The 26296-nt window shown below is 43.7% G+C and overlaps 1 protein-coding gene across 10 annotated transcripts in view; it reads left to right on the top strand.

The window, feature by feature from the left end:
* Positions 1-5019, top strand: part of KIF3A (kinesin family member 3A) — a 45786-nt gene extending 40767 nt beyond the window's left edge. For 7 of the 10 annotated variants that reach the window (XM_053296264.1, XM_053296261.1, XM_053296260.1 and 4 more), the window contains one exon: positions 843-5019. In XM_053296264.1, the coding sequence (XP_053152239.1) occupies positions 843-894 (52 nt within the window). In that variant the 3' untranslated portion in view covers positions 895-5019. The remainder of the gene's footprint in view (positions 1-842) is intronic. The other 3 variants (XM_053296263.1, XM_053296259.1, XM_053296265.1) reach the window with 1 other exon arrangement.
* Positions 5020-26296: the final 21277 nt, after the last annotated feature.

The following is a 26296-nucleotide window of genomic DNA, read 5'->3' as shown; positions in this document are numbered from 1 at the left end:
GTGTTCAGCTGTGGTGGGATCACAATAGAAGCACTCTGCCACGGAGTGCCTATAGTCCTAAGATGAATTCATAATAATGGAATGGAATGAGGTGCAGATGAAGGTAACATCACTAGTGAAACGTCTGCTTTTCCATATGAAAATATCTGACTGGCTTTAGGTTTTTATCCCAGGGCAGAAGTGATCTTAAAACTTTCTATTGAAACATTGCTGACCAAAAAGCATATTGGGTTATCCTACTAAAGGAAATATTTCCCCTTAGTTTTAGTTAAATTCATGGAATATTGTATACTGTTGGCTGTTATCAATGTTGAATGGCAGCAAGGTGGCCTTGGCATTTAAAAAAAGAAAAATCCATCTTTTCCAAACCAGTAGAGCATGTTAAGTTTGTAGTTGATCCTAACAAGAACCAATCCAAAGTATCATGGACTCTCTGGATGGTGAAAGACCAGGTGCTTCCCTCTCGTCATTTATACCAACCCGTTTATCCCCTGCTGGCTGTCTCAAAGTAGGACGATTGTTTCCTCCATTCTGCAGCCTCCCCTCCCTGTTGCCCCCACTCACCACCACCTGTTCGTCGCAGCTTTATGGATGTCATGTGAAAATACAGCCCTTGAGTAGCCACATCAATCATGTTAACGTTTCAGTGCAAATCCTCTTAATGCTGCATGAGTAGCACATGCACATCTATAGAGAGGCAACTTAGATTCCTCCTGAAAATAACCTCTGGTTTTTGCTTATTTCGGAGATGCATTTTGAACTGAAAATAATTATTTTTTCCCCTCTTGAAATTATGAGTCGTGTGAATGTTGAGATGTTTCTTTTCCTCTCTCCCTTCCAAGCAGAAAACGTTCTGCCAAGTCAGGACCTGTGATTGATTCGTTGCTTCAGTAGACGAAAACAGTAGTGGGATTGCAATAAGGATTCGTGTATGGTAAAATGCTTTGGCCCAGTCATGCAGATGCTTGTTTCTGGAGATAACAGAAGAGTTCAGTGTGTATTGGTGACCCAGAAGTTGCTATAAAGGCCTGTGTTTGTGACTTGGGGACAAGAAAATACATTTGTTTTCCCTTATGTTATCTGTTAATATGTTCAATCTAGGCTATAAGATTACTGTGAACTTGTCAATGTTACTAATGCAATGTTCCAGGCATTGCACTGAGGAAGCTGTTGTGGGATAACTTGTGCAAAAATAACATGTATAAAATGGAAGAGATTTGTGTGTGTGATTAGCCCTGTGGTACATAGACAACCAGAACTCCATATTCTAATTTACCTGTTTTGCTTTGTACATTGCCATTTGCCACTTACATTGTTCTATGCCGCACTATTGTAAACTTCTTTTTAAACAAGTGGTGCTCTGAATCCTCTTTTGTCAGTAAGTATCCTCCACCACATCAATACACATAACTTCTGGTTCCTTTATAACGTACATCCTATGCATAATCTTAACTCAGTGTTATACAGAGACGGACTGTTGTAAACAGAGGTGGTGTTGGGCTTGCTCTGGTTTGGAAGGGAAGAGTGAGGAATCCTTTTAAACTGCAGCATGCATTCTGCTTCAGATGGGCTGTTCTTAATTATGGGAACAATTGACTAAGCACCATTGCTGTGCTACTTCGGTTCATTTTAATAGGAGTTTACATCTCCCACTCAGGTAACAGAGGAGTAATGCTCAATGCCTGCACCCATTGTTTCCCTGCTCTGGAAAAAGACAAATTCAAATTAGCAGTTATCTGCAGCCAAGAGTTCTTCTGTGGGGAGGGGGAATTCTTGGCCACAACCAGGCTCTAAACTGCATAGTTAAGAGCACCTCTGAGGTCATGTGTTGGGTTTGCCTGTTGATATGTTCCCTAGAGGCAGAGACAGGAGTGGTGCAAGAGACTTGTTTCCTCAGTGGAGCCTGAGGACCTTGCCTGCACGATGATCAGTGAGCTCCAGTGACTTGTACATTTTATGGATTTTATTCCCAACACCTACATCATTAACTTGGTTCGAAACCCTCCTCACCACTCCGCCTCTAGTACCATATATGAACTGACTTTCCAGCTCTTGGTTTGACTGAGCATGAAATGTTGGTAATGGCTCTCTTTACTGTTTGACCTATCAGACTCCTTAAATGTGTTTCTTTTAAACTCGAATACACACACCTGCTTCTGGAAACTTTGATGGTTACACATGGCTATGATACATTGTGTGGCATCTGAGGCTTGAAAATAAAGTGCTGTAATGGTAGTCTGAAGGAAGATCGCATAAGTAGCTTTAAAGGTAATGCCTTTTTTTCTTTCTTGGAAAGAAAAGCCTTGGTTCTTTTTTGCATTCGTGACCCTAAATACATTCTTCTAATAGAAAAAGTGAGCCTGGAAATGTTTTGGACAAAAACTTTCAGCTGGCTTCTTGTATGTGGAAGAACAGCAGCATCACCCCAGAAAGTCAAGATCTACCCCATAGCTGCTGGACTGGAGGTGATTTACTGAGCATTTAGGCAAAGGGATAACCATAAGCAACCTGAGCATTTTTAGTCTCTCCTTAGTAGTTTCCAGTTCCAGTTAAAGGAAATAAGTTACCTTGCTTATCAATCCACATATTTATTGGTATTTGTTTGTTTTCCAAAGCCAATCTATTTATGAAAAGATGCTGCTACCATCACACACACACACACACTCTCTCTCTCTCTCTCTCTCTCTCTCTCTCTCTCTCTCTCTCTCTCTCTCTCTCTCTCTCTCTCTAATGATATAGCCTTAGTTACATGCATATGATATGCATGTAACTCCTGGATATTCCCTACAGTATGTATTTTAAAAGTTTTATTTTAACATGTACTTTTAGTTTGCATTTTAAAAAGCAGCTATGGCTGATGTGAAATGCTTCAAAAAAAGAATAATTTGATTATTCTTTGGAAAAGGTTGTTTCTTTTTTACATTAGGATTTGCAGCTGGTTGCTGTTGAATCTTATTTGATTGAACCAAATTTCTGTAGGTCATTCCCCGCCCCTTAATTACTACAATTTCATCTACATGTCTGTTGAAGAAACACTGAATACAAATGTGGAACACATGCTTGGGTAGAGAAATTTTTTGATGGAAGTTAGTTCAGTTCTCTTGGCATTTCCTCTTGAGAAACAGTTTGAAGATGGCAAAAGAATAGTCAGGTTGTAGTACTAAAAATGTCGCCCTCAATGGACTGTATTAGCTTATTGAACATGTACATAAAGTCTTCATTGGAACATCATATTGAATATGGTGCTGTTTCAGTCCCCCACCAACACCACTTTAAAGAAATTCAACAAATGATTTTACTGTGACAATGCTGATCAGACCCCTTAAATTGGTTCCTTTTGCATTCCAACCTGCACAGCTGCTGATACAAACTTTGGTTTCACAAGGCTATGGCATATTGTGTTTGAGACTTGAAAATGAAATGCTGTGGCTCTTGTCTACAGGAAGCTTACATAAATCTAGAGTGACCTCTTTAAAAGAGAGATTAGACCTCTTAATTCCTACAGAACGCTCCACCATAGTGCTGTCTGCCTATACTAATGTTGGAACACAAGCTAAATACAGGCAAACCTCGCCATTTGTGGACCTGACATCCATGGTTCTGTGTATCCGTGGTCGGGTAATTGACACCTGACCTTGGTATATGTGGGCACAAAATGGTTTAAGGGGGTTAATTTCTTGTAATTTCAGCAGGGTATGCCTTTTTTTTTTTAGGAAGGGAGCCATTTTGTGACTTCTGTGACATTCTTTTTCTTTTTTTTTAAGAAACTTTTTTTTGTAGAAAAATTGGGGAATTGGGGCTGCAATTCTGCAGCTTCTGGGGGAAGAAGTGTGAAAAATTAAGCAAGGAGGGGTGACTTTTTATCCTTTTTGCTATGATTACCACTGGAATAATTAGTTAACAAACTTCCACTTTATCAGTTAGCTTTGTTTTTGGAGATTAAAATCCCCTTGTAAACAGGTGGTGTGCACGTGCACACACATACACGTACGTAAGTTCAAGTAGGAATCTCACTTTTTTAAAAAGTGAGAATATCTGTCATTGTTATGGGCATTTGCTTGTATAATTTGTAGTTATGTAGTCTTAAACCCCAAACATTCTGCAAGATGCTGCTCTTAATTTTTAAAAAAGCAACATTCCAGTTTAGGTCCAGGCATAGCCTTAGGAACTGCAGGCACTTTTGCAAGGAGAGAAAAATTGTAGTGTTTGCGATTGAACCGTATCTTCTCTCCTATGTTAGCCATGACAGACTATACTGACTGAGTGCCATGCATTGATTGCTGCTGTGACCAATGCCATAGTTGTTCACATCATCACTGAGGTTCTTTGTTCTATCCTGTTCTGCTTCTTCATTTCCAGCTTCATTTGATCTCTAACTCCATTCAGACCCTGTCTGCATGCCTTGTGACCTAATTGTCTTTTATGACCATTGATCATTTCTGGGAGGAGTCTGCTGGTCTATTAGGAGGACAGGGGAGCAAGAGGTTGCAGTTCAGGTCCCAATGAAATGCAGTTCTTCAGTTCTTTGTTGCAGCCTTCTGTTAACCTATTTTTGATACATGGACCTCATGTGTCCACTCCACCCCACTTCAGCAATTCTATGAATTCAGGAGAATTGGTTTGTTGTATACATGGCCTCAGTTCTGTTGCAACAGTTTAAATTATTTGTATATGTTATTTCTTTAAGAATATTTTACCTAGCTCTTGGGTTGCAAGGAGGAGAGGAAAAATGCCTCTCTGAGTGCCTTTGCAATTAGTTACACTGTGTTCTTTACAGTTTAAATTTATAGCAATTGATCACTGGTCCATGCCATCAATTCTGTATATAAGGGGGCGGGGCAGGCGGGGCCAGATGTACAATTTGTCCCTATTTATTGTTTTGCTAACCTTTTAGAGACTTAAATTTTCTGCTTTGTTGTATGTTGTGTACAAATTGTATTTCTTATGTTGTATATAGTGGTACTATGTCTTGACATTGAGCATGTTGGTGCCAAGAAATAAAAAAAATGTGGATTCCCATTGTGCCCTGTGTGTATGTGTAAAACTGACTCTACTCTGGATGTTCTCTTTGGAAAGTGTTGCAGTGATCCTATCTTGGAGGATGTGGCAGAAATCACTTGCTAAATTCTGCAAATGATAATGCAAAAGCAGTGTGCTTATCTATATTGCAGTATGCTAAATAATTTTTTTGGCAGTGACAAAGCTACTAGCACTCATTGGCTGAGTTGATGCAATAGAATGTTCATGGACATTCTGTTAAGTGAGAGAGGTTGACAGCAATATAATGGGTGATCCAATCCTATGAGGTGAAGTGGAAGTTTGAGTTTGATGAGAGCGATCTTCTAACAGTTAATAGAGAAATAGGAGGAGCTTTGTGATTGACTCAAAGTGACTCAGTATATGGCAGCTTCTTATGTTCCTATGTTTGTGGGCAAGTTCAGGGTGGCTAGAAAGTTTGGAGAGAAGGGAAAGAAGCCTGAAGTAGTCCAGTAGTAGGAACTAGTAGTCCAAAGGAAGCTGAAGATGGCAGAAAGAGATGTAGCTTAGGAAGCTGCCTTATACAGAGTCAGACCATGGTCTATCCAGTTCAGTATTGTCCACAGCAACTGACAGTGGCTCTCCAAGCTTTCAGACAGGAGTCTCTTTCAGCCCTATCTGAAGATGCCAAGGACTAAACCTGGGACCAAATGCAAACCAAAGCAGACCCTGCTTGGCATGGGACAACTCATGCTTGCTGCCAGAGGACCAATTCTCCTCTCTGGGTGATGGGGAATTGGGGGATAGAGGGGCTAATTAAAAGGGGCAGACTTCACAGTCAGAGGCGTAACTGCAGGGGGGGCACGTGCCCCGGGCGCCATCTTTTCTGGTCACATGGGGGGCGCCGACATGACAAAAAAATATTTTTAATTTTTAAAATTTTTTTTGTTAATACAAATGTTTCCTGCTCAGTGCAGCAGCACTGCAGCAGTCAAGGGAGCGCGTAGGCAGCCCATCCCCCACGAGCGGTCCCTTCCGCGCCGCCCGTGGCCCCCCCCCCATTGCTTTGCTGGCGCCTGGCGGCCAGTCAGTGGCCTGGCTTGGCGGCGGCGGGCGCTTGTGAGGAAAAACCTAAGTATAATGTAGTATGTTGTGGCGTGGGGGGCGCCATTTCAGTGCTTGCCCTGGGCGCCATTTTCCCTAGTTACGCCTCTGTTCACAGTCCTAAAGGAGAGACTGTGACAGGAGGTCTTAGCTGTGGGCTGATAGCAACTGACAGGGTGGTTGAGAAAGTGAAGACAGACTTGGTTCATATGTCATGGCTTAACTATGCTTTGGCTGTCAGAAAAGTACTTTGTGCGAACAGACTATTTTGTCCTCCCTGCTTTCTTTTAATGCTTCAGCTCCCTTCTACACTACCTGGTTGGTAATAATCACGACTTACTCTGTCACTATGGTGATTACCAACCACAGCCTGCTTTCAAACCAGAACTAGAAACCTACTTCAAACCATGGTTTCTGATCCTCATTTGAAAGCACATTATAGTTTGCATAGCCTTACTCCAAAGCCCAATTTGTATGTCATGGCAAACTATAGAGTTATGCCTGTTTTTGCCGTTGATGCAGCAAATGTAAGAAGCAAATGGGATCATTCCAGTTGTCACATACTCCAGACCTGCTCGCTCCCAGACTATGCCTCTTAAACATTCCTGTATTCAGCATGAATATAATACTTCAGTTAGCACAACCTGGCCTTTGGCCTTTGATTAGGCTGCTTCCATCCTCTGGCAGTGCTCCTGCAAAATAGGGCTGTGTATGTGTTGTGTGCACGCATGTGTATGTGCACATGCAATCGAAGAGATGGAGGAGGCAAAGGAAAGCATAGAAAGAGGAATTGTACACACTTTTTAAAAAGTAGTGGAGCCCTGTTCACATGTTCAGCACTTGTACAATCTGTGTACAAGCAGATGAAACCAACGATAGTGGTTTACAAGGCTTTTGGGGGAAACAAAAAGGTCTTGGTGGGGATTGTAGTCTGTGGACAGGGCAGCATATGCAAGAAGCCCTCCCCACTGGTTTCATCCACTTCCCTTCAGAAGGTGGGGCAGCAGACCTTGAGGAGTCGCTCTGATTAAGGTTGCTATGTTTATTCTGAGCACCAAGGCCTCCAGTAGTGTCAGCTCAGGCAAACATAAATCCAGCAGAATTTTTAATTAGTTTGATTTATTTCTAAACCATGCAGAAATTTGCATGTTCGAGACCCAGCTTGAGAATAGGTGTATGGAACAGGGTGAAGTTCAAATTACTGGAACTGAAGGTATATTACTTTGGAGATTGTGAAGACAGGAAGATAATTTGCCAGGTGAAAAAGACTGTAGTTCAGCTAATACACAACTCAGGGGTGTAGCTATAATTGAGTGGATGGGCTCAAAGAACCCGGGAGCCCCAGCTCCAGCCTTCTCTATTTTCTTCATTATTTCCCTCACTCAGAGGGGCTCCTAGGGAGAGAGGTGAACACGGGCTCCCTCTCCCCTAGTTACACCACTGTTAGGGGGGTTATCACGCTGGCTCCATCTGTGTCAGGCTGCAAACTAAAGCAGACAAAAGGTGTTGACACAGGATTGCTGATGGAGGTAAAAGGCCTTTTCTAAACTATCTTCCATGCACCAATTATTAGGCAGGCTCAACTAGTGGTTCTTCATGGTCCCTGTGCATCACGCTTGGTTATGCGGAGACACAAAATCTGAACTTTCCAGAGTTCCACCATAAGGGGCACGGGGAAGCGGGGAAACAATCCCCCTAGTGGTTAGACTATCTCCATCTTTCATTGAATGCCGCACAAGTAGGACTTTGGAAGTTCCCCTCTGCTTTACCTGTTAAGAAAATGATACATTATGTTAAGAGAATAGCCTGATCAGGGCCTCCCAGCAGCACCCCTGCATGTGATTTGGACCTACAGGTTTGTAGTCTCCATTTTTGACTTGCAGGCACATGGGCTCACCATTTGCTTACATGGCTAACTCTCGAGAGTCTTAGCATGTAGCATGGGAAGGTAACTCCAGGTCAAGCCTAACCTGCGACTGAAAGACGACTATTCCTTGTGCTCCTACTCTGTCTATGCCCAGAGGAGATCGCTGAGTAGACCAGGGTTAAGGAGAAGCTATTTCTCTGAAAGGAATAGCTGAAACTCATCTCAGTGTTGGCACAAAAGATCAGCCTTCTAAGCTAATCGCCTTCAGAGGAAGAGCAGATATTTTTGCAACAGGCTCATATATCTGACCCAAGTGTTCATGGCTGGCATGAAGCATGGGAAACATGCTCATTATGGTAAAGTAATAAGTTATCTTCTTCCCAGAAGGTCTTCTAGACAAGAGATAAGCTCTGAGTCTGCATATTCAAGGTTTTTTACATACAGGTTGTCTAATCTTTTTCATTTCATTATGCTCTAGAGCAGGGTTTCTTAACCTTGGGGCCACAGATGTTGTTGCACTACAACTCCCAGGATCCTCAGCCACAAAGTCCATGTCTGGGGATTCTGAGAGTTGTCATCCAAAAACATCTGGGGGCAAAAGGTTAAGAAACCCTGCTCTAGAGCATTTCCACCCAGAACTGAACAGGACAAAATGTATTATTTTGTCCACCATGGATGATGCCCACAACACCAACAAGGTGTGGTCAGCATTTGGCCCCCAGGCAGACTCCTGTTCAATCTTGTGTCCATCTAGCTGCCAGGAGTGAGTTTTGGGCCTTTTAGCAAAGATCAGAATTTTGGTTTTTTTGATCGTTAATTTCCAAGAGGTCTTCCTTGCAGTACTGTGTTAGGGCCCCCAGTGCTCTTCTAAGGCCGATGGGGGTCCTTGAGAGCATTACTGCATCATCAGTAATGCATCATCATCATTACTGCATCATCAGAGCATTACTGCATCATCATCAGCGGCAAAGTGTCTCCCAGCAAGTTTGGGGTGGTGGTGGAGTTGGCCCACCATTGAGTTAATGTAGGAATTGAATAGAAGTGGGGCCAATATGCATCCTTGCTTGATGTCCTCCTGGGTTGAGACTGGTCTTGAGAGGTGGCCCTGGGAGTTGCATCTTACCTTTAGTGAGGTGTCTGCATGCAGGGTGCAAATTAAAATATAGCAGATGTTGATCAATGGAGGAGACTTCCAACTTCTCCCATAGTTTGACATGGGAAATAGAATTGAATGCTGCTTTGAGACCGATGAAGGCAGCATAAAGGGAGGATGCTTTGCAGGAGAAGTATTTCCTGACAAGGTGCTGCAGAACTAAGCACTGGTCAATGGTAGAATGGCCTTCCCTGAAACCAGCCTGTTCTTCTGCAAGGAGATTTTGCTGTTCTAGACAGTCCCTAAATTTTCCATGTAGTGTCTTGCATATAACTTGTTGACTGTGTTAAGCAAATGGATGGGTCTGTAGTTGGTGGGGTCATCCTTTCTGCCCTTTTTGAATATGGGGACAATGATTGCTGTCCCTGAGTCCTTGAGGATTCGGCCATGCAAATCTATATGGGTGAAGAGCGAGGCCAGTATAAGGGCCCACCAATCCAGATTATTTTTAATAGCATCTGGCAGAATAGGGTCCTCCCGTGGGGCCTTCCCCTTTCTCAATTGGACTACAAGGCTCTTTATTTCAGATGGACACTGGTGCCCATATGGGCTTTTTCTCGATGGTGAACATGGAGCTGCCACATTTTGCAGCAGAATCCTTATAGATCTTCTGAAAATAGTTCTCCCTAATCCCTGGAGGAATATGGCAGTCTAGGTGGCTTGAACAATTGAGAGGAGAGTTCATCATAAATCACCAGAACGTAGCTGAATCCTTGAATCTGATGGCCTGAATGAAGTAGAATGGCCTTCCCTGAAATCAGTTATCTTTCATAGTGTCTCTTTTCTTGCATGCCAGCAGGAGTTTGTACTGTCTTTTGTATTTATTTGTACTGTTGGAGGGGGTTCTGCATGGCCAGCATGCCAGAGTTGGATCGATAGTCTTGGTAAATGCCAGCAAGGGCTTTTTTGGCATTGATGCAGTCCTTGTCAAACAACGCCTTGGAGCTGTACTGTCTCTGTATTGAGGGGGGCACAGTTCTTATGAGCTAGGTGCTGTGGAAGTTCTGGTCTAAGGTTTTGTAGGACTCCAAGGGCTCACCAGAGGGATCTGCCGTTAACAGGGATGATTGGATATGCTCAAAGTGTTCTGAGGCAAGTAACTCACTTATCAGATGGGCGAAACACTCTAACCCAGGGATTCTCAAACTTGGGTCCTCAGGTGTTATTGGACTTCAACTCCCATAATCCCCAGCCTCAGTGGCCTTTGGTTGGGGATTATGGGATTTGAAGTCCAATAACACCTGAGGACCCAAGTTTGAGAATCACTGCTCTAACCTGTCGAAGGGAGCTCCCTTTCATCAACATTCTCCTTCCCTCATCTTAATTACAGATGCCTCCAGAAAGGGTTGTGAGGCACACTTCAAAGACCTGACAGAGACAGGAATTTGGTCACACAAAGAGGCCCTAGGCACATAAACTACCTAGAGTTATTAGCTGGGCTCTAAAAGTTTTCCACCATTGGACAAAGGGATGCCTGGTTCTCATCCTAACTGAAAATACAATAGCATGGTCATACCTGAATCCACAGGCAGGCACGAGATCATGCTGACTATCACTCCTAGACCTGCAGATTTGGTCTTGGTGCATACACAGAGATTTGTCTAATTGCAGTACACATCTAAGAAAATGAAATAACCAAGTGGACACTCTCAGCCAACAACATTGCCTGTCTCACAAATGGTCTCTAGATCCAAAAACGTTGCAAGCTGGATTTTTGTTTTGGGTTTTGGGTTTTTTTGCAGGGGGTGGGGGGCAATCACATTAGACCTGCTTGCAACTCAGCTCAACTCAAAACGCGTGCAGTTCTGCAGCAGAACAGGCAGAAGCCTCGAATCCTTAGGTGACGTCTTCCTTAGGAGCTGGAGTCATTAACTAGTATATGCCTTCCTGCCAATCCCATTTATCCCAAAACTGATTCAGAAACTGAAATGGGTCACAGTGCAGGCCATCCTGGTCTTCCCTACACTGGATGGAGTTTGGAAATGGCTTTCACTGCAGAGTTTTGTTTTGTTTTTTGTTTTGGCTGAAGTGGCCTCCACTTGAAAAATCATGAAGATCACTTACCTATGCAAATTTCCTAATGTTTTGTTTTTTGTTTTAATTTAAATCAAAAACATCTCCTTCCCCAAAATCTGAGACAGGCTGCACAACTTTGGCCCTCCTATAGATATCCCATCATCCCTAACTGTGGCTGGGGATTATGGGAGTTGTAGTCCAAAAACAACTGGAGGGCCAAAGCCTACAGGTGAAACTCGGAAAATTAGAATATCGTGCAAAAGTCCATTAATTTCAGTAATGCAAATTAAAAGGTGAAACTGATATATGAGACAGACGCATTACATGCAAAGTGAGATAAGTCAAGCCTTAATTTGTTATAATTGTGATGATCATGGCATACAGCTCATGAAAACCCCAAATCCACAATCCCAGAAAATTAGAATATTACATGGAACCAAGAAGACAAGGATTGAAGAATAGAACAATATCGGACCTCTGAAAAGTATACAGTGTACTGTGCTTGATTGGCCAGCAAACTCGCCTGACCTGACCCCATAGAGAATCTATGGGGCATTGCCAAGAGAAGGATGAGAGACATGAGAACAAACAATGCAGAATTGCTGAAGGCCGCTAATGAAGCATCCTGGTCTTCCATAATACCTCATCAGTGCCACAGGCTGATAGCATCCATGCCACGCCGCATTGAGGCAGTAATTGCTGCAAAAGGGGCCCAAACCAAGTACTGAATACATATGCATGCTTATACTTTTCAGAGGTCCGATATTGTTCTATTCTTCAATCCTTGTCTTCTTGGTTCCATGTAATATTCTAATTTTCTGAGATTGTGGATTTGGGGTTTTCATGAGCTGTACGCCATGATCATCACAATTATAACAAATTAAGGCTTGACTTATCTCGCTTTGCATGTACCGTAGTGCGTCTGTCTCATATATCAGTTTCACCTTTTAATTTGCATTACTGAAATTAATGGACTTTTGCACGATATTCTAATTTTCCGAGTTTCACCTGTATAGCCATGGGCAAGGAAATAAGAGAGGGAATTGTGAGATAAATTGAGCTTTATAAATAGGCAGCAAGTAGGCTAAATTTAGCTGAAATGAGCTCAAGATTCTTAAATATATAAAATGGGTGTAGGTAAAGTAGCCTTGTTCACTGAAATCAATGAAACCTTATCACAAAATTCAAATGCAGTTCTCCTGTCAGCATTTTGACAATGGAGGATGGGAAGCAGGCCATTGTCAATTAAGAGAAGCCTGAGATAATTCTGAAGTGTGAGGGACTCATTCTGCCTGATGGATAAGAGGATGGGGAGGCAGAATTTTAAAATGCTGCAAACCTAGTCAGGTTTACTCACAAGGTATCCCTGACTGCTTCTTCCCCACACTGCTCTAACTACCCACCTAGTTTTCCCAATATGTCTCCAGTCTCCACCTTTCCTGAGAGTTCACATTCCATCACTAAATAGGCATGGCACTTGCAAGAGAATCCACTAACTGGTTCCCCTAGCTGATATCAGAGGACTGGCAAAATGTGTCAGCTTCTGGCTTCATTATCAAAACAGTCATGCTTTGCATAGCCTAGCCAACATTTGCTAGACATAGACTTTAATCAGTCAGTAAGGGTGTGCACACAACCCTTTTTGGTGGTTTGGTTCGAATTTGAACTGAACCACCAGTCCACAAGCTGACCGGCCAGCAGTCCAGTCCGTTCAATTGAACCAGGTCGAACTGGTTCAAGGGGCGATGCTTGTACAGGGCTACCTGGTGAGGAGTCCCTGTAACGATGAGGGAGAGGGAAAGCCCACCTTCATGCACATCAAGTTTCAAGTTGTTACCTCAACGGGTGTCATATTTATAAGCAATAGAATGTTGAAGTTAATAGTGGCAGAACCTTTGCGGGGGGGCTACTTAACTAACGTTGTGTGGGGGGCTACTTAAATTCCATGCCCCTGTAATATCATTTCAGTGGGGCTTGTGCAGTTATAAGATTATGGACAGACTACACACATGTGTGCAAGTACACACACACACACACACACACACACCTCTTCATAGTTGAAGTGGATATGTTAAAAACCAAGAAAACCTTCCAGAAAGGTTTCTTCAAAAATTTATTGCATGTTTGGTCACTGAAAGTTTCCATACTTTCATTATTTTGATACAAAAAATATATTATTGGTATACAAAAAAGACATCCATATCAGTTTCAACATATTAACAATTCAGTTCTAATACAATTGTGCATATAGCATTGTAGGTCAGTAGTAAATCAAAGACGTTAGAACAGTGTCAAAAGTCTGAGTATGAGGTAGCAGAACAAAATTGCCAGTAATGTAACCAAGAACAAATAACTTAGATATTAAATACTGGCCATAATTCTTATGGCAAACTTCAAAAAGGCTGTGAAAACCCTCCTTTTCAGTGGGGCTCCTAACTGAACCATTTTATCACCTGTTGGTTTTTAACTGTTAGAGAATTTTTTTAATCTTTGTTTTGTTGTGGAATTATGTTAATATAATTATTATGATAATTGTGGAATTATGTTAAATATGTGGAATTATGTTAATTTCTGACAGGATATGTCAGCTGTATTTTATTGTGGCATGTTTACCTTTGTAAGGTGTGGGCATGCCACACCTTCGATAATCCATAGGGAGCTGCCTTATACAAGCCAGACCATTGGTCCTTCTAGCTCAGTATTCTCCATGCTGACTGGCAGAGATTTAGGTCAATGGCCTTTCCCAGCTGCTCCAGTGAACCTGGAACTTTTTGCATGCAAGCAGATGCTCTTCCACTGAGCTACAGCCCCATCCTCCCTTAAAAGGTGGAGTAAACATAATATAAAATAAATGCTTCTATAATAAATAAATGACTACTGGTTCAGGAAAATCTCCCTCTTCAGGAGGGATACTGTGAAATTTTCATATTGTATTTGTCACACCTCAGCACAGCTTTTCTGCTAATCTTGAGAGACAATATTAAACATGCTGCGTTTAAAAAGCATAGAAATAAATTCAGGCAACTCAATGTCATGGAACTACTATGAAGCAATAAATATGGTAACAGCATCATCTAGCTATAGGGAACGGCTATATAGCCAAGGAAATGAATTATTGCATTTCTTTTGACACATTTTAAAAAGAGTAACAAAGCTGAACAAAGAGTTCCTGTACGACTGGGATCTACAGTTGTCTATGCGATCAGATAGCTTCTAGACATTGGTCTCAAAATCGTGGCAGTATTTTGTCAGTCGACTTTCCTCAGCTGTTCAGACAGATGCCGATACGATTAGATAGATTCTGGACATAGAGCTCAAAAGCGTGGCAGAATGTTGTCAGTTGAACTTTATCTTTTGGAACTGTGTAAGTGCCCTTGGAAAAAAGAAAAAGACCTGAAATGGTTGTCCAACTCCAGCAGTCCCCTTTCACTTACTGAAAGATAAGCAACTAAGCCGTGACCTTTCCCAATAGCCCCTCATTTTAAGTGAAGTCCTCCACTTTCAGAAAAGATGAAGTGAAAAAATATGGGGGAGGGGGAGAATAATTTATAAGATGGCAGTGATTCACTCTACAGACGATCAGCAGCAGTGTGATTTGTTTTGGCCCCTCCCTTTCCCCAGTCCTCCCAAACACAATCCCAGAGTTCCAAGTCTGACTAACTCCTGCCAATGCCTTCTGTCACTTCCTCCCTTACCATTGGTAGCTAGCTAGCTTGGCATGGGCATGGAAAAGCTGCATGAACTGCTTTGACATTTTTTGCTCCCTATTGGCTGCTCTCAGCTGGTCAGAGCCCAGCTATGGCACGGCTGTACTAAGATCGGCAGCCGACAGCTTGCCTGCCAGCACAGAGCTTTCTTGTGATTGTTAGATAAGAGCAGCCATCCCCAAACTGTGGCCCTCCAGATGTTGCTGAACTACAACCCCCAGCATACCCAGCCACAATAAATTGTGGCTTGGGATGCTGGGAGTTGTAGTTCAGCAACATCTGGAGGGCTGCAGTTTGGGGAAGCCTGGGTTAGAGGGAAAGGAGGACTCTTGCCCAGCACTGAAAGCCAAAAACAACTCTCCTAGATGAGTTTCCTCCACCCTCGAAACTCCTGGTCATTGTCTGCACCCAGTGTGCAGCCATTTCAGAAAGTTGCTGTTGTGGACCACTTATCGTAGTGGTGACATCAGTAGCACTAGGCAGGTATCCGTATCTCTCAGACATATGCGGAAGAAAAACCACAGAGGCGGCTTCTTGGCTGGAAATGGAACTCTTGCAAGAAGCCGAAAATAAACCACCAGGGCCACTTTGGACACAATGTGATGGCAAATTGAAGTGCGGTTAAAAACAAGTCAGCTACAAACTTTGGTTACAAAAGACAGTCTGTTGGGCCAAACTGAACCTCAGCTGAATTTCAGAGGTGCATTCAGTTGAAAAAATAAACTGGGAATGCTGAAATCCAACCACTTTACATCTGAACTGGCCCATGTTTTCATATATAAGTAATATGTGCTTTCAAAGGATACTCACATTATAGTTTTCTTTCAGATATGATACAGGTCCCTGGATGTTCCGCATACTAATATTATTGCATTTGGATGTATTTAACCTCTTCAGAGCACAGCTGACATTGCTGAATACGCTGGGATACTCTTCACACTATTAAAAAAAGTTGAATATTTACTTAATCAAGTCTAAATTTTTATTGGTCCATGAATCTCCCAATTCAAAAAGATTCAAATATACAGTTCCATAAAACATGAAACAATACACAAAAGATTGCAAAATCAAAGCACTTAAATATCAGCAGAATATATAGAAATTAACAGAAATTTAACGACATTTAAAGCTATCAACACCCTTTACATTCTGAATACATTGCTTAAGAATCTTAATGGCAGATCCAGAGGCAATTGCTTCTGCCTTGTAATTCTGGATCATTTCTCAAAATGGATTGAAGCAATTCCAAATCAAACTGATATCGCTTCAACCAAACTTTTGCTGTGGTTGAAATGGTGTCAGTTCAAGTGGGAAGAGCTTCAATCCATTTTGAGAAATGATCCAGAATTACAAGGCAGAACCTATTGCCTCTGCATGTGACTGGAGGAGGACCAATTCAGTCCATTTAGACATGATTCTTTACAGAGTCCACACCGTGTCAGAGAGTTAGCATTTGGCATTAGCATTCATGTGTGGACATGACGAACATCCCTCACAAAATGCATCCACATCATCTTTCATTCCTGCTCACCATCCTGTTTGTTTAATCCTTTCAAGAGTGGATTGTTTTTCTCTGTCATGCACAAAGTGAGTTAGCTCATGCCTGACTTTGGCAATAGGTAGGTTCAGACATCATGTGGAGATATGACTAAACCTTCATTTCATGCATCATCTCTTCTTAGCCCCTGAATCATGCATTCCCCTCTCTCATTTGCACGTAAACCTCGAAAGTATCCTACTTCTGATTGTGGTAAGAAACCAACCAGAATCTTGCAGTAAGTTCAAATCAACCGGTCCTGGCTTATTCTAACCAGAGGTCTTAAAATAAAGAGCCAGCATGGCGTAGTGGTTAAGAGTGCTGGACTAGGACCAGGGAGACCCGAGTTGTGAGGAGAAACCTAAGTATGTAGTACACTGCTCTGCAGCAGTGGAGCGGGACCCAGGCAGCCTGTGTGCAGCCACGGCAGCTGCCCCGCTGACCCCGCCCCCTGCATCTGACATCAGATGCAGGGCTAGCCACACATCCCGTGTCTGACGTCGGGGAGCGGGGTCTGGAGGAGGCTCCATTCGGGAGTTGGAGTTTAACTCCCGAAGGGGCCACGTGGCCCCTTCGGGAGTTAAACTAAGGCTGCCACTGCGTTCACAGCAGGGAAGAGCCGCTCCTGGCTGGTGCTGCGAACGCAGCGCCAGCCTTAGTTTAGCTCCTGAAGGGGCTGCGCGGCCCCCCCTCGGGAGCTAAACTAGTACCTCCGCATCTGACGTCAGACATGGTGTGTGTGTGTCGGGGCTGCGAAATGCGGCCCCTGATTGGGTGTGGCCCGGGTTCTTTGAACCCATTCGCCCAGTGATAGCTCCGCCCCTGCCGCTCTGGGCTCCATGGAGGAAGAACGGGATATAAATGTATGTATGTATGTATGTACGTATGTATGTATAAATAAATAAATAAATAAACTAAACAAACCATATAATCTGAACAGATTCCAAACCTTGGGTTCAGATTCTGGGTTTTTTGAAGAGCTCTGGCTAGAATTAGCCAGGATTCTTTCTAACTAGATAGAACACTTCGAGGCTCATGATCAGCTCCAAAGCTAAGAGACAGTACAAATTTCAATCTTGGCTCCATGTGACAGCGGAATGCAGCCCATTTGACCACTGCAACACTGACACTTTGAATACAAGATTCATAGATTTTATCATCTGAGTGATGCTTTTGCATTAGAACTGCTCTAGGGAAAGAACAGTCTTAAAGTTCTATATGCATTGTTCTGACTTGGCAAGTTGCATTTTTACATATTAATCTAATTTTTTTTAAATTCATATTATAGCAGAGGTATTGCATACATTTCATTCTAGGCCAATTACATGCATTACATTAATGGTCTGAATACTCATGTGTGCCATTTCTAGCATGATTCTTCACATATAATAAAACTCTTCAGAAAAAAGGATTATGACCATGTAGTGAGATGCTACATAACAGAATATCTGCTATAGATTTTACCTGCTTTGGAAGTTTTCCAACTGGTGAATTCAGAGGCAGAGCTACCAATGCTCCACCAAATCCACCATGGCAGGCCGCCATGGATGCTGCGGTCCCTGGGGGATGCCGCTGCAGGCCCACCACTCACCTCTGCCTGGCTCCTGCCACCCACCACTGCATGTCGGCCAGCTTGGAAGCCAGTCAGAACTGGAAGGGCCCCTTTCCTCTCACCAGAGAGGCATGGAGCCTTGCAACTTCTAACAGGCCCATGAGCCATCTGGTAATGGAGGGTGCACATGCACTCTGACTGTAGCTGTATCAGGGCATGTTCTCCATTTCTAGCCAGCTCATGGGTCACACACAAGCAGGGAGGCCCTGTGGAGAGAAGGCCCTCTGGAGAGAAGAACCGGCTTGAGACCCAGCTAATATGCAGCATCTGACATGCAGCTGATTAGGGCAGCAGGGCCAGCAGCACCAGCAAGTCACCACTGCAGTGGGTGGCAGGAGCAGCAGCACCAGCAAGATGTTGCACATGGTGAGCAGAGGCATCACACTGTAGTTAGGCAGATGCCCTGGCACAGGCTGCTGCCCATGTAAACATGGGTCCCTTCTGATCTTGCTATGGCACTGGGGGACTTTCTTGTCCAACGTATTAAAAGAGAGACTCAAGGTAGAGGAGCAAGACCCATATTCCTAGAGGTGATTAACAGTGTATTTCACTGTTTAGAATTTCAGGATTTGCCTGAAGCAAAGAAGTACCAGATCAAGAGAAGACCTATCCCAAAATCTCAATAATCGAAGAAAGCTCAAACTAACAGACAAAGCTAATATTTTGTTCTATAGCAGGGGCTCTCCAGATGTTCATCTGGATGATAACCAGTGGCACCAAATAAGAAGCAGTTCTTATTTGGACTAATACATACAAACTAGGCTACGGAGGCCTAGTCAGTCTTCTCTGGATTCTCAGCAAAATCTGGCCTGGATTATCCTCATATACTACCCAGGATTATCATATACTACCCAGGATTATCCTCATACACTACCCACTACTACAACAAAAACATGTACTGGGCATCTAAAGATTACAGACATGGCCATGGGGGTGTGGCTGTGAGGGTGGGTGTGGCTATATCAGTTGCCATGGAGAGCCTCTGCACTTCTGAGTTTGCTACTACACCACTGATGGGCATCAAAGCATTCTCCATTAATGGATGTGACATTTTCCATTTGGCCTCTGGCTGCCTTCTGTAGATGTGCCAGGTCTGTTAAGCAAGTGGAGGAGGGGTAACATTCAGCAATCTCCTCTTCCCTCTGCAGCCCCTTGTGCCTCCTTAGCTGAAACTGTGTTCCCTGAGTGTTGGGGATTCTCCATGAAGATTGTTTTGGAAGGCAGGCAGTTGTAGTAGTCAAAAAGCACTCTCCCCGCCACCCCCATAAACACACAACAGAAAAAGCCAGCAGATCCACAGGATGTCAGTTTGGTTGTCGGCTGCTGAAAATCCACAAGTGTTGCACAAAATGTACATCTTGGCCGTGAACTTCTCAATTACGGTCTGCACTAGCAAAATATCTATCACTATGATGTGCTGTGGGCATTAAAATGAAAGCCTAATGCCACTGAAAATGTTCTGATTGGTTTGTTACAAATACCTGAGCATAGGTGGGTTGGGTGGGGGGACTCTCTGCTGCTCTGTCAATTTGGGAAGACTGCAACCTTTTCTATAGACTAGGGGTTTCCAATTTGTGGTACTGCAGATGTTGCTGCACTACAACTCCCATCAGCTCTAGCTACAATTTATTGTGGCTGGGGATGATGGGAGTTGAAGTTCCACAACATCTGGAGTGCCACTGATTATCATTCAAACTGTTCTTCTGTACACTCTGCAGATGCCAGAAAAAACGCTTAATATCTCACAGCACACACACCCCCAACAGCCACACCCCCATGTCCATGTCCACCCCGCTTAGATAGATGGCAGTAATTTTGGGGAGTTCTGTCACCAAATAACTATGCATAAAATACAAAGAACAATTTTTACATATTAAAATGCCCTGCTTCACTCTCCTCCATATGTATACCCAAGTTTGCCTCAGAGGTGAATATAAGCCATCTCTTAACAGGCACATGTAACAGAAAATGGATATTTGAGTTAATATGGACCCAAACGACAAGAAACATCTTAACTTTAATTCCCTAAAAGTTTTTTTAAAATCTATGAAAGAAAATAAGCATGCCAAGGAAGCATGCCAAGGCAAAATGAGAAAGGTTCTACAGTAGAAAAAGGGACAAACCATACATTTGGCTAATTCTGCTATCATTTAAAGCTCCAAGCTAGCATTTAGACAAAGTACAGCTGGAAACCTATAGGGCTGGGCCTTGGAAGTGCTATGTACAGTGAGAATACTGTGATTTCAGAGAGAGAGAGAGAGAGAGAGAGTTCTGTGCGGCACTTTTGTGGCTGGCTGTTTTCCCCTCCCTCTTCCTCCTGCCCTGGTCTCTCCTCTATTCCCCTTCCCTCCGGCCCTGCGCTCTCCAGCCCTCCTCCCCTCCCGTTCCTCCCCCCACACAGAGCCTCGGCGAGTTGCCAAGAAAGGTCCTGCCGCCGCTGTTTTTTTCCCCTCCCGTCTGCCCGCCGCGGCTTTTCTCTCCCCCACTCCACCCGCTGCGGCTTTTCTCTCGCCCGCCCACCTCCGCCTTTCTCTCCTCCCCCCGCCCGCTGCTGCCTTTCTCTCCCCCGCCCACTGCCCGCTGCCCGCCGCTGCTTTTCTCTCCCCGCCGCTGCTTTTCTCTCCCCCGCTCCTCCGCCCGGCACTTTCTTGCCCCTCTCCTCCTCACTCCGCCGGAACTCTCGCAGCGTGTCGCGAGAGTTCCGCCGCCAAATCCTGGACACGCACCGGCTAAGATATAGATAGATAGATAGATAGATAGATAGATAGATAGATAGATAGATAGATAGATAGATATTTCCTATGTGCCACAATAAAATGTGGCACATCCTACATTATTTTTTAAAATTGTGGACAATCTAAGTCATTTAATGGTACTAAGAGAAAGACATGCTGTTCTGGTAGCTCCAGGTCTTAACATTCACATCAATTTCAGAGGATGAATACAACTGAAGGAAGCCCGGGCGGGTGCGCAGCTGGGGGAGCCAGTCATGTGACTTGCCTCTGGGGGGGGGCAAGGCAGTGGGCCCACAAACAACTGTCTCCCCTTGCCCTATTATAGTTATGCCCCTGAACAGGATTCCTGAAAGCACCAATCTAAATTATGAGCCCATTGTTAGGGATGTGCTCAAGGTCAAGCTGGCTTGAGGTTGAACTGGACCAGTTCGAAGGCTCAGCCTCGAGCCAAACCGGCCCCCTGAAAAATGGGGCCGTTCTGAGTTTGAGCTGAACCACCCCATATCTCAAAGCCCCGACTTGCAAGCCAGCTCAAGGAGTATACTTGTAAAGGGTACAAGGGCCTTGCCTTGGCATTTTAATTGATTTTAATGTTTTGTGTTTTTGTATTGTTTTATTATTGTGAACCGCCCCGAGACTTTGGTTTGGGGCGGTATAGAAATGTATAAAACAAACAAACAAACAAACAAAAACAAACAAATAAATATAGTAATTGTGTGTGGTGAGCGAAGGAAAAATGATCTCTTTACCTGTAAAAACAAGATGATGGTGGTAGCAAATGACGGCAAGGGCAGTGCAGATGTCACTGTAATGGCAGTCACACCTGCAGAGAGGCCTGAAACCGGCTGCCAACATGACTGGACCTGTGATTTGGGAGGCCAACGCAGGGTTGGAGGAGCCCCCACTGAAACCTCTGATGCCCCCACCACCCCTGCCATTCACCACCATCCGTGCTGCCATCACAGCCGCCACCATCAGCTTGTTTTTACAGGTAAAAAGAACATTACTATAGGCAAAGTCGGGGCGTAACTATAATAGAGCAAAGGGAGACAATTCTCTGGGGTCCCATTATTATTATTATTATTATTATTATTATTATTATTATTAATTACATTTATGTCCCGCTCTTCCTCCATGGAGCCCAGAGCGGTGTACTACATACTTGAGTTTCTCTTTCACAACAAGCCTGTGAAGTAGGTTAGGCAGCCTGAGAGAGAAGTGACTGGCCCAGAGTCACCCAGCTAGTATCATGGCTGAATGGGGATTTGAACTCGGGTCTCCCTGGTCCTAGTCTAGCACCCTAACTACTAGACCACGCTGGCTCTCTGACTCACATGACTGACTCCCCCAGCCACGCACCTGCCTGGGCTTCCTTCAGTTGTATTCATCCTCCAAAATTGATGTGAATGTTAAGTCCTGGAGCTACCAGATCAGCTTGGCTTTCTCTAGTACCATTAAATGACTTGCATCGTCCACAATTTACAAACCCTTAAAAAAAAAAAATTAGGATGATGTTCTATTGTGGCACATAGGTTTTATATCTATATATATAACTTCAGTGAGGGGGGGGGGCATTTTAAGATCTTGTCTCTAGGCCCACTCCAACCTTGCTACGCCCCTGGGCAAAGCTCTTTACTTGTAAAGGGGAATCCTTGCTGGATTTCTCTTTACAAGTATAACCCTCAAGCTGGCTCATGAGCCAGCTCATGGGGGCTCGATGGTTGGACTGGACTGGGGTAGGCTTGATTGAGCTCAAACTGCCTGGTTCCACTTGAATTCAGCTCAAACTGGGCAGACCAGTTCCATGCACATCCCTACCCATTGTTATTAGACTCCAGGTTTATTATATAGGGGAGCATATTAATACTTAAAGCTTACTGAGAAATTTTCCTCAGTACTTCCAACAGCAAATAGTACTGCTTTCCAATGACAAGGGATTCTGTATACCAAGTTGGACTTCATTCAGACTTTCAGTACTTCTAGCCTGTGGGTAAAACTACAGGGCTTACACATGGCAGTCTTATCATATCTGGTACAAAGTATACGCATCACCATGGCCATTTAAAAAACAACATGCTTTTCTTATATCAACTATGTATACAGATCAAGTTCCTTAATCCAGGATGCTTCACTCTCCCCTTATCCCCACCTATGGTGGATTAACATAGTAGCAAATGTAGCATTTGCTACGGGCCCCATGTTTTCAAGGGCCCCACATGCCCGGCTTCCAACTGGGAATTAAAGTTAAAACTTGACCTGTTTTATTTGGTCCATGTTAGATAAAATATCCCTTTTCTGCTAAATGTGCCTTTTAAGAGAAGGCCCAGCACAGCATTTGTCCAGTGGCTGTTGCTACCACATTTTTCTTTTTAGAGTGTGAGCCCTTTGGAGGCAGAGAATCATCTATCCACTCTTTATTTTTCTATGTAAACCACTTTGAGAACTTTGATTGAAAAACGGTATATGTTCACTATTGTTGTAGTAAGTGTGAGTTTGTGGGTTGGTCTCCCATACTCCAAAATATAGTAAATGAAAAAATTGAATTACTTTACCATGAAAGTAAATGTTTTAATATTTATGTGAATTTTTTTAAAAACAAGGGCTCCTTTATAACATATGCGACAGGCCCCACACTAGCTTAATCCAGCCTTGATCCCCACATAATTGTGAGCTATTCTGGGGGCAGGAACCATATCTTTAAATGTTTTGCTGCTATGTAACCTATCTTATTTGCTGAAAAGCAGTTTATAATTGTGTGGGGTTTTTGAAAGCAGCATATATACATATTTTAAACAACAAGGTAAAGGCTAGGGGGCGGGGTGGGAATCAAAGACCAGATTAAAGCCAGTAAACAATCTAGCACCTACCTCCACAGTCACCACATGGCACCCAGAATCAGAAAGGAAAACACGTTGTTCTGGTAAGAACTAATCTGCCTACTTTCCTTCCCTAAAACTGGACTAAATTTGGTCCAAATTGGTTAGGCAGTTCACAAGTTAGTTCACTTGCACCTCAAACATTCACGCATTCACCATCTTGAACCAGGGTGGATGACATCATTACAAACTATGCCTTTCAGCCATCCCTATGTGTCCCTACAATTGTAGCAAATTTGGTTCAAATCAATTAGGTGGTTGATAAGTTAGCTCATTTATGCCTTAAACGTTCATATGTCTGCCATCTTAAATGGGGTGGATGAAATCATCACAAAATACACTATTGAGGCATTCCTATTTGTCACTCACTACAACTGTACCAAATCTTGGTTCAAATCAGTTAGGCAGTTCACAAGTTAGCCCGCTTGTGCTTCAAACGTTTATGCATCTGCCATATTGAATCGGAGTGGATGACATCATCACAAACTATGCCATTGAAGTGGCCCTATGTGTCCCTATTGTCATGTACCAAAATTTGTTCATATTGGTCCAGGCATTGCAAAGTTGATAGGGGGGCACACACAGAGAGACACACAAGGTTGGGTGATCTCATAAGCTTACTTTCATTAGCAAAAGTAGGCTAAAAACAAAAACAGTTCAATTTTGCTAGAGTTTGGAAGCCACTGCAAAAAATAAAAAAGTTTTTAAACTAACCCAGCCCCTATCCCCAATAGCATGGCTTCCCTAGTAGGGGAGAAAAAATCTCTCCCCCCACCCAGGACCCTGACCGACTCATTGGCCAGTGAGTCTTCTGATGAGGATGAGGGTCCGGACAGACCACAGGCGGAGTCCTAGGGGAAGGCCCCCAAGAGATCCCAGTAGAATCTCAGGATCATCAGGACCAGAGAAACCTCAAGCCCTAGAGGAGGAGGTTCCTGGCCCCCACATCACTAAGACTCCCACTCAGAAACCAATAGGCGCTTTCTTCTGTAAGACCAGTGGGGAGGAGCCACAGCCCAGCCATCCTGAGGAAAGGAAAGCACTTAGTGTGGCAGCTGCAGCACAAATCAGCAGATTTGGGGTGGTGGGGCATCAGAAGCAGCAGTGATGGTGCTGGGGGCAGCAGAGTGGCACTCAGCTGGATCAGAGCTGCAGGAAGAGAGCAAGATTGAGTAAGCCAAAGATGGTGAGCCAGCCAACTTGCCTCAGCCACCCAATGGGCCTGAGAACGATCTGGTGGTGGTGGTGGTGGTGGTGGTGGTGGTGGTGGTGGTCTGCAGCACAGCACACAAAAATAAAGCTGAGGGGTAGCAATGGGGAGGTCACCAGAGACTGACCTGGTTGGGAGCAGGTTGCTTCTGCTGCTGACTGGTGGTGATGTGTGCATGCAGTGCAGTGCGCATGATTATAGAGCAGAAGTGCCAGAGGCCAGGGACAATCCCAGGAGCATCCCAGGAGCTGGAAAAGTGCCAGGTTGGCTCCCTCACAACACATCCCAGCTCATCTACAACCCTGATGCTAACTGTTGAAACTGTGGTCAAATGTTTCCCATTGATGACATTTCAGAATTACTAAGAGTTTCTAAATGCCAGCATGCAAAACCCAAAACAACACAGATATAATACACATTTGCCCATGAATATTAAACTTTTCACTCACTCACCATCTCTCTTATGTCCACTGGCTTGAAATAACCTGTTAAATTTTCTATCCACTCTTTACCACATTCGGTGTTCTGTGGGACAAAAGTCAATAGTTCAGATAAGATGCTACTGGGGATGTGCTATCGCCCTCCTGATCAAAATGCTGACAGTGACTGGGAGTTGCAGCAGGAAATCAGGGAGGTGTCAAGGAGAGTCACGGCAGTAATAATGGGTGACTTCAATTACCCACACATAGACTGGGTAAATACGCAGTCAGGTAATGACAAAGAGGTCAAATTTCTAGAAACGCTGAATGACTGTGCCCTAGAACAGTTGGTCATGGAAACAACCAGAGAGAAGGCGACCTTGGACTTAATCCTGAGTGGCACCCAGGACCTGGTGTGTGATGTCAGTGTCATCGACCCTTTAGGGAACAGTGACCATAGTTCGATCAAATTCAGCATACATGTGGGGAGAAAATCAGCAAGGAAGTCTAACACAGACACTTTGAATTTCAGAAGAGGAAACTTCTCCAAAATGTGAAGTATGGTGAAAATAAAGCTGAAAGGGAAAATCAGGAGAATCACTTCACTCCAAAATGCATGGAGTTTACTCAGAACCACAATACTAGAAGCCCAGTTAGATTGTATACCCAAAAGGAGGAAAGGTACCACTAAGTCCAGGAGGATGCCAGCATGGATAACAGGTATAGTCAAGGAAGCCATAAAAGGGAAGAAGAATTCCTTCCAAAACTGGAAGGCCTGCCCAAATGAAGAGAACAAAAAGGAACACAAACTCTGGCAAAAGAAATGCAAGGTGACAAAAAGGGAGGCAGAAAGAGAGTTTGAGAAACATTTAGCTAAAAGCATCAAGCATCAAAAAAATTAGCAAAAAAGCACCAAAAGCATAACAAAAACTTCTTTAAATACATCAGATGCAGGAAACCTGCCAGGGAGGCGGTTGGATCATTAGACAATGAGGGAGTGAAAGGGATTATTAGGGAGGATATGGAGGTTGCAGAGGAGCTAAATGAGTTCTTTGCTTCCGTCTTCACGGCAGAGGATACTGA

Source organism: Hemicordylus capensis, chromosome 2 (genome assembly GCF_027244095.1).
Source record: "Hemicordylus capensis ecotype Gifberg chromosome 2, rHemCap1.1.pri, whole genome shotgun sequence".
NCBI classification, from domain to species: Eukaryota; Metazoa; Chordata; class Lepidosauria; order Squamata; family Cordylidae; genus Hemicordylus; species Hemicordylus capensis.
Note: the sequence above shows the minus strand (reverse complement) of the source record. Positions and strands in the feature narration are given on the sequence as shown.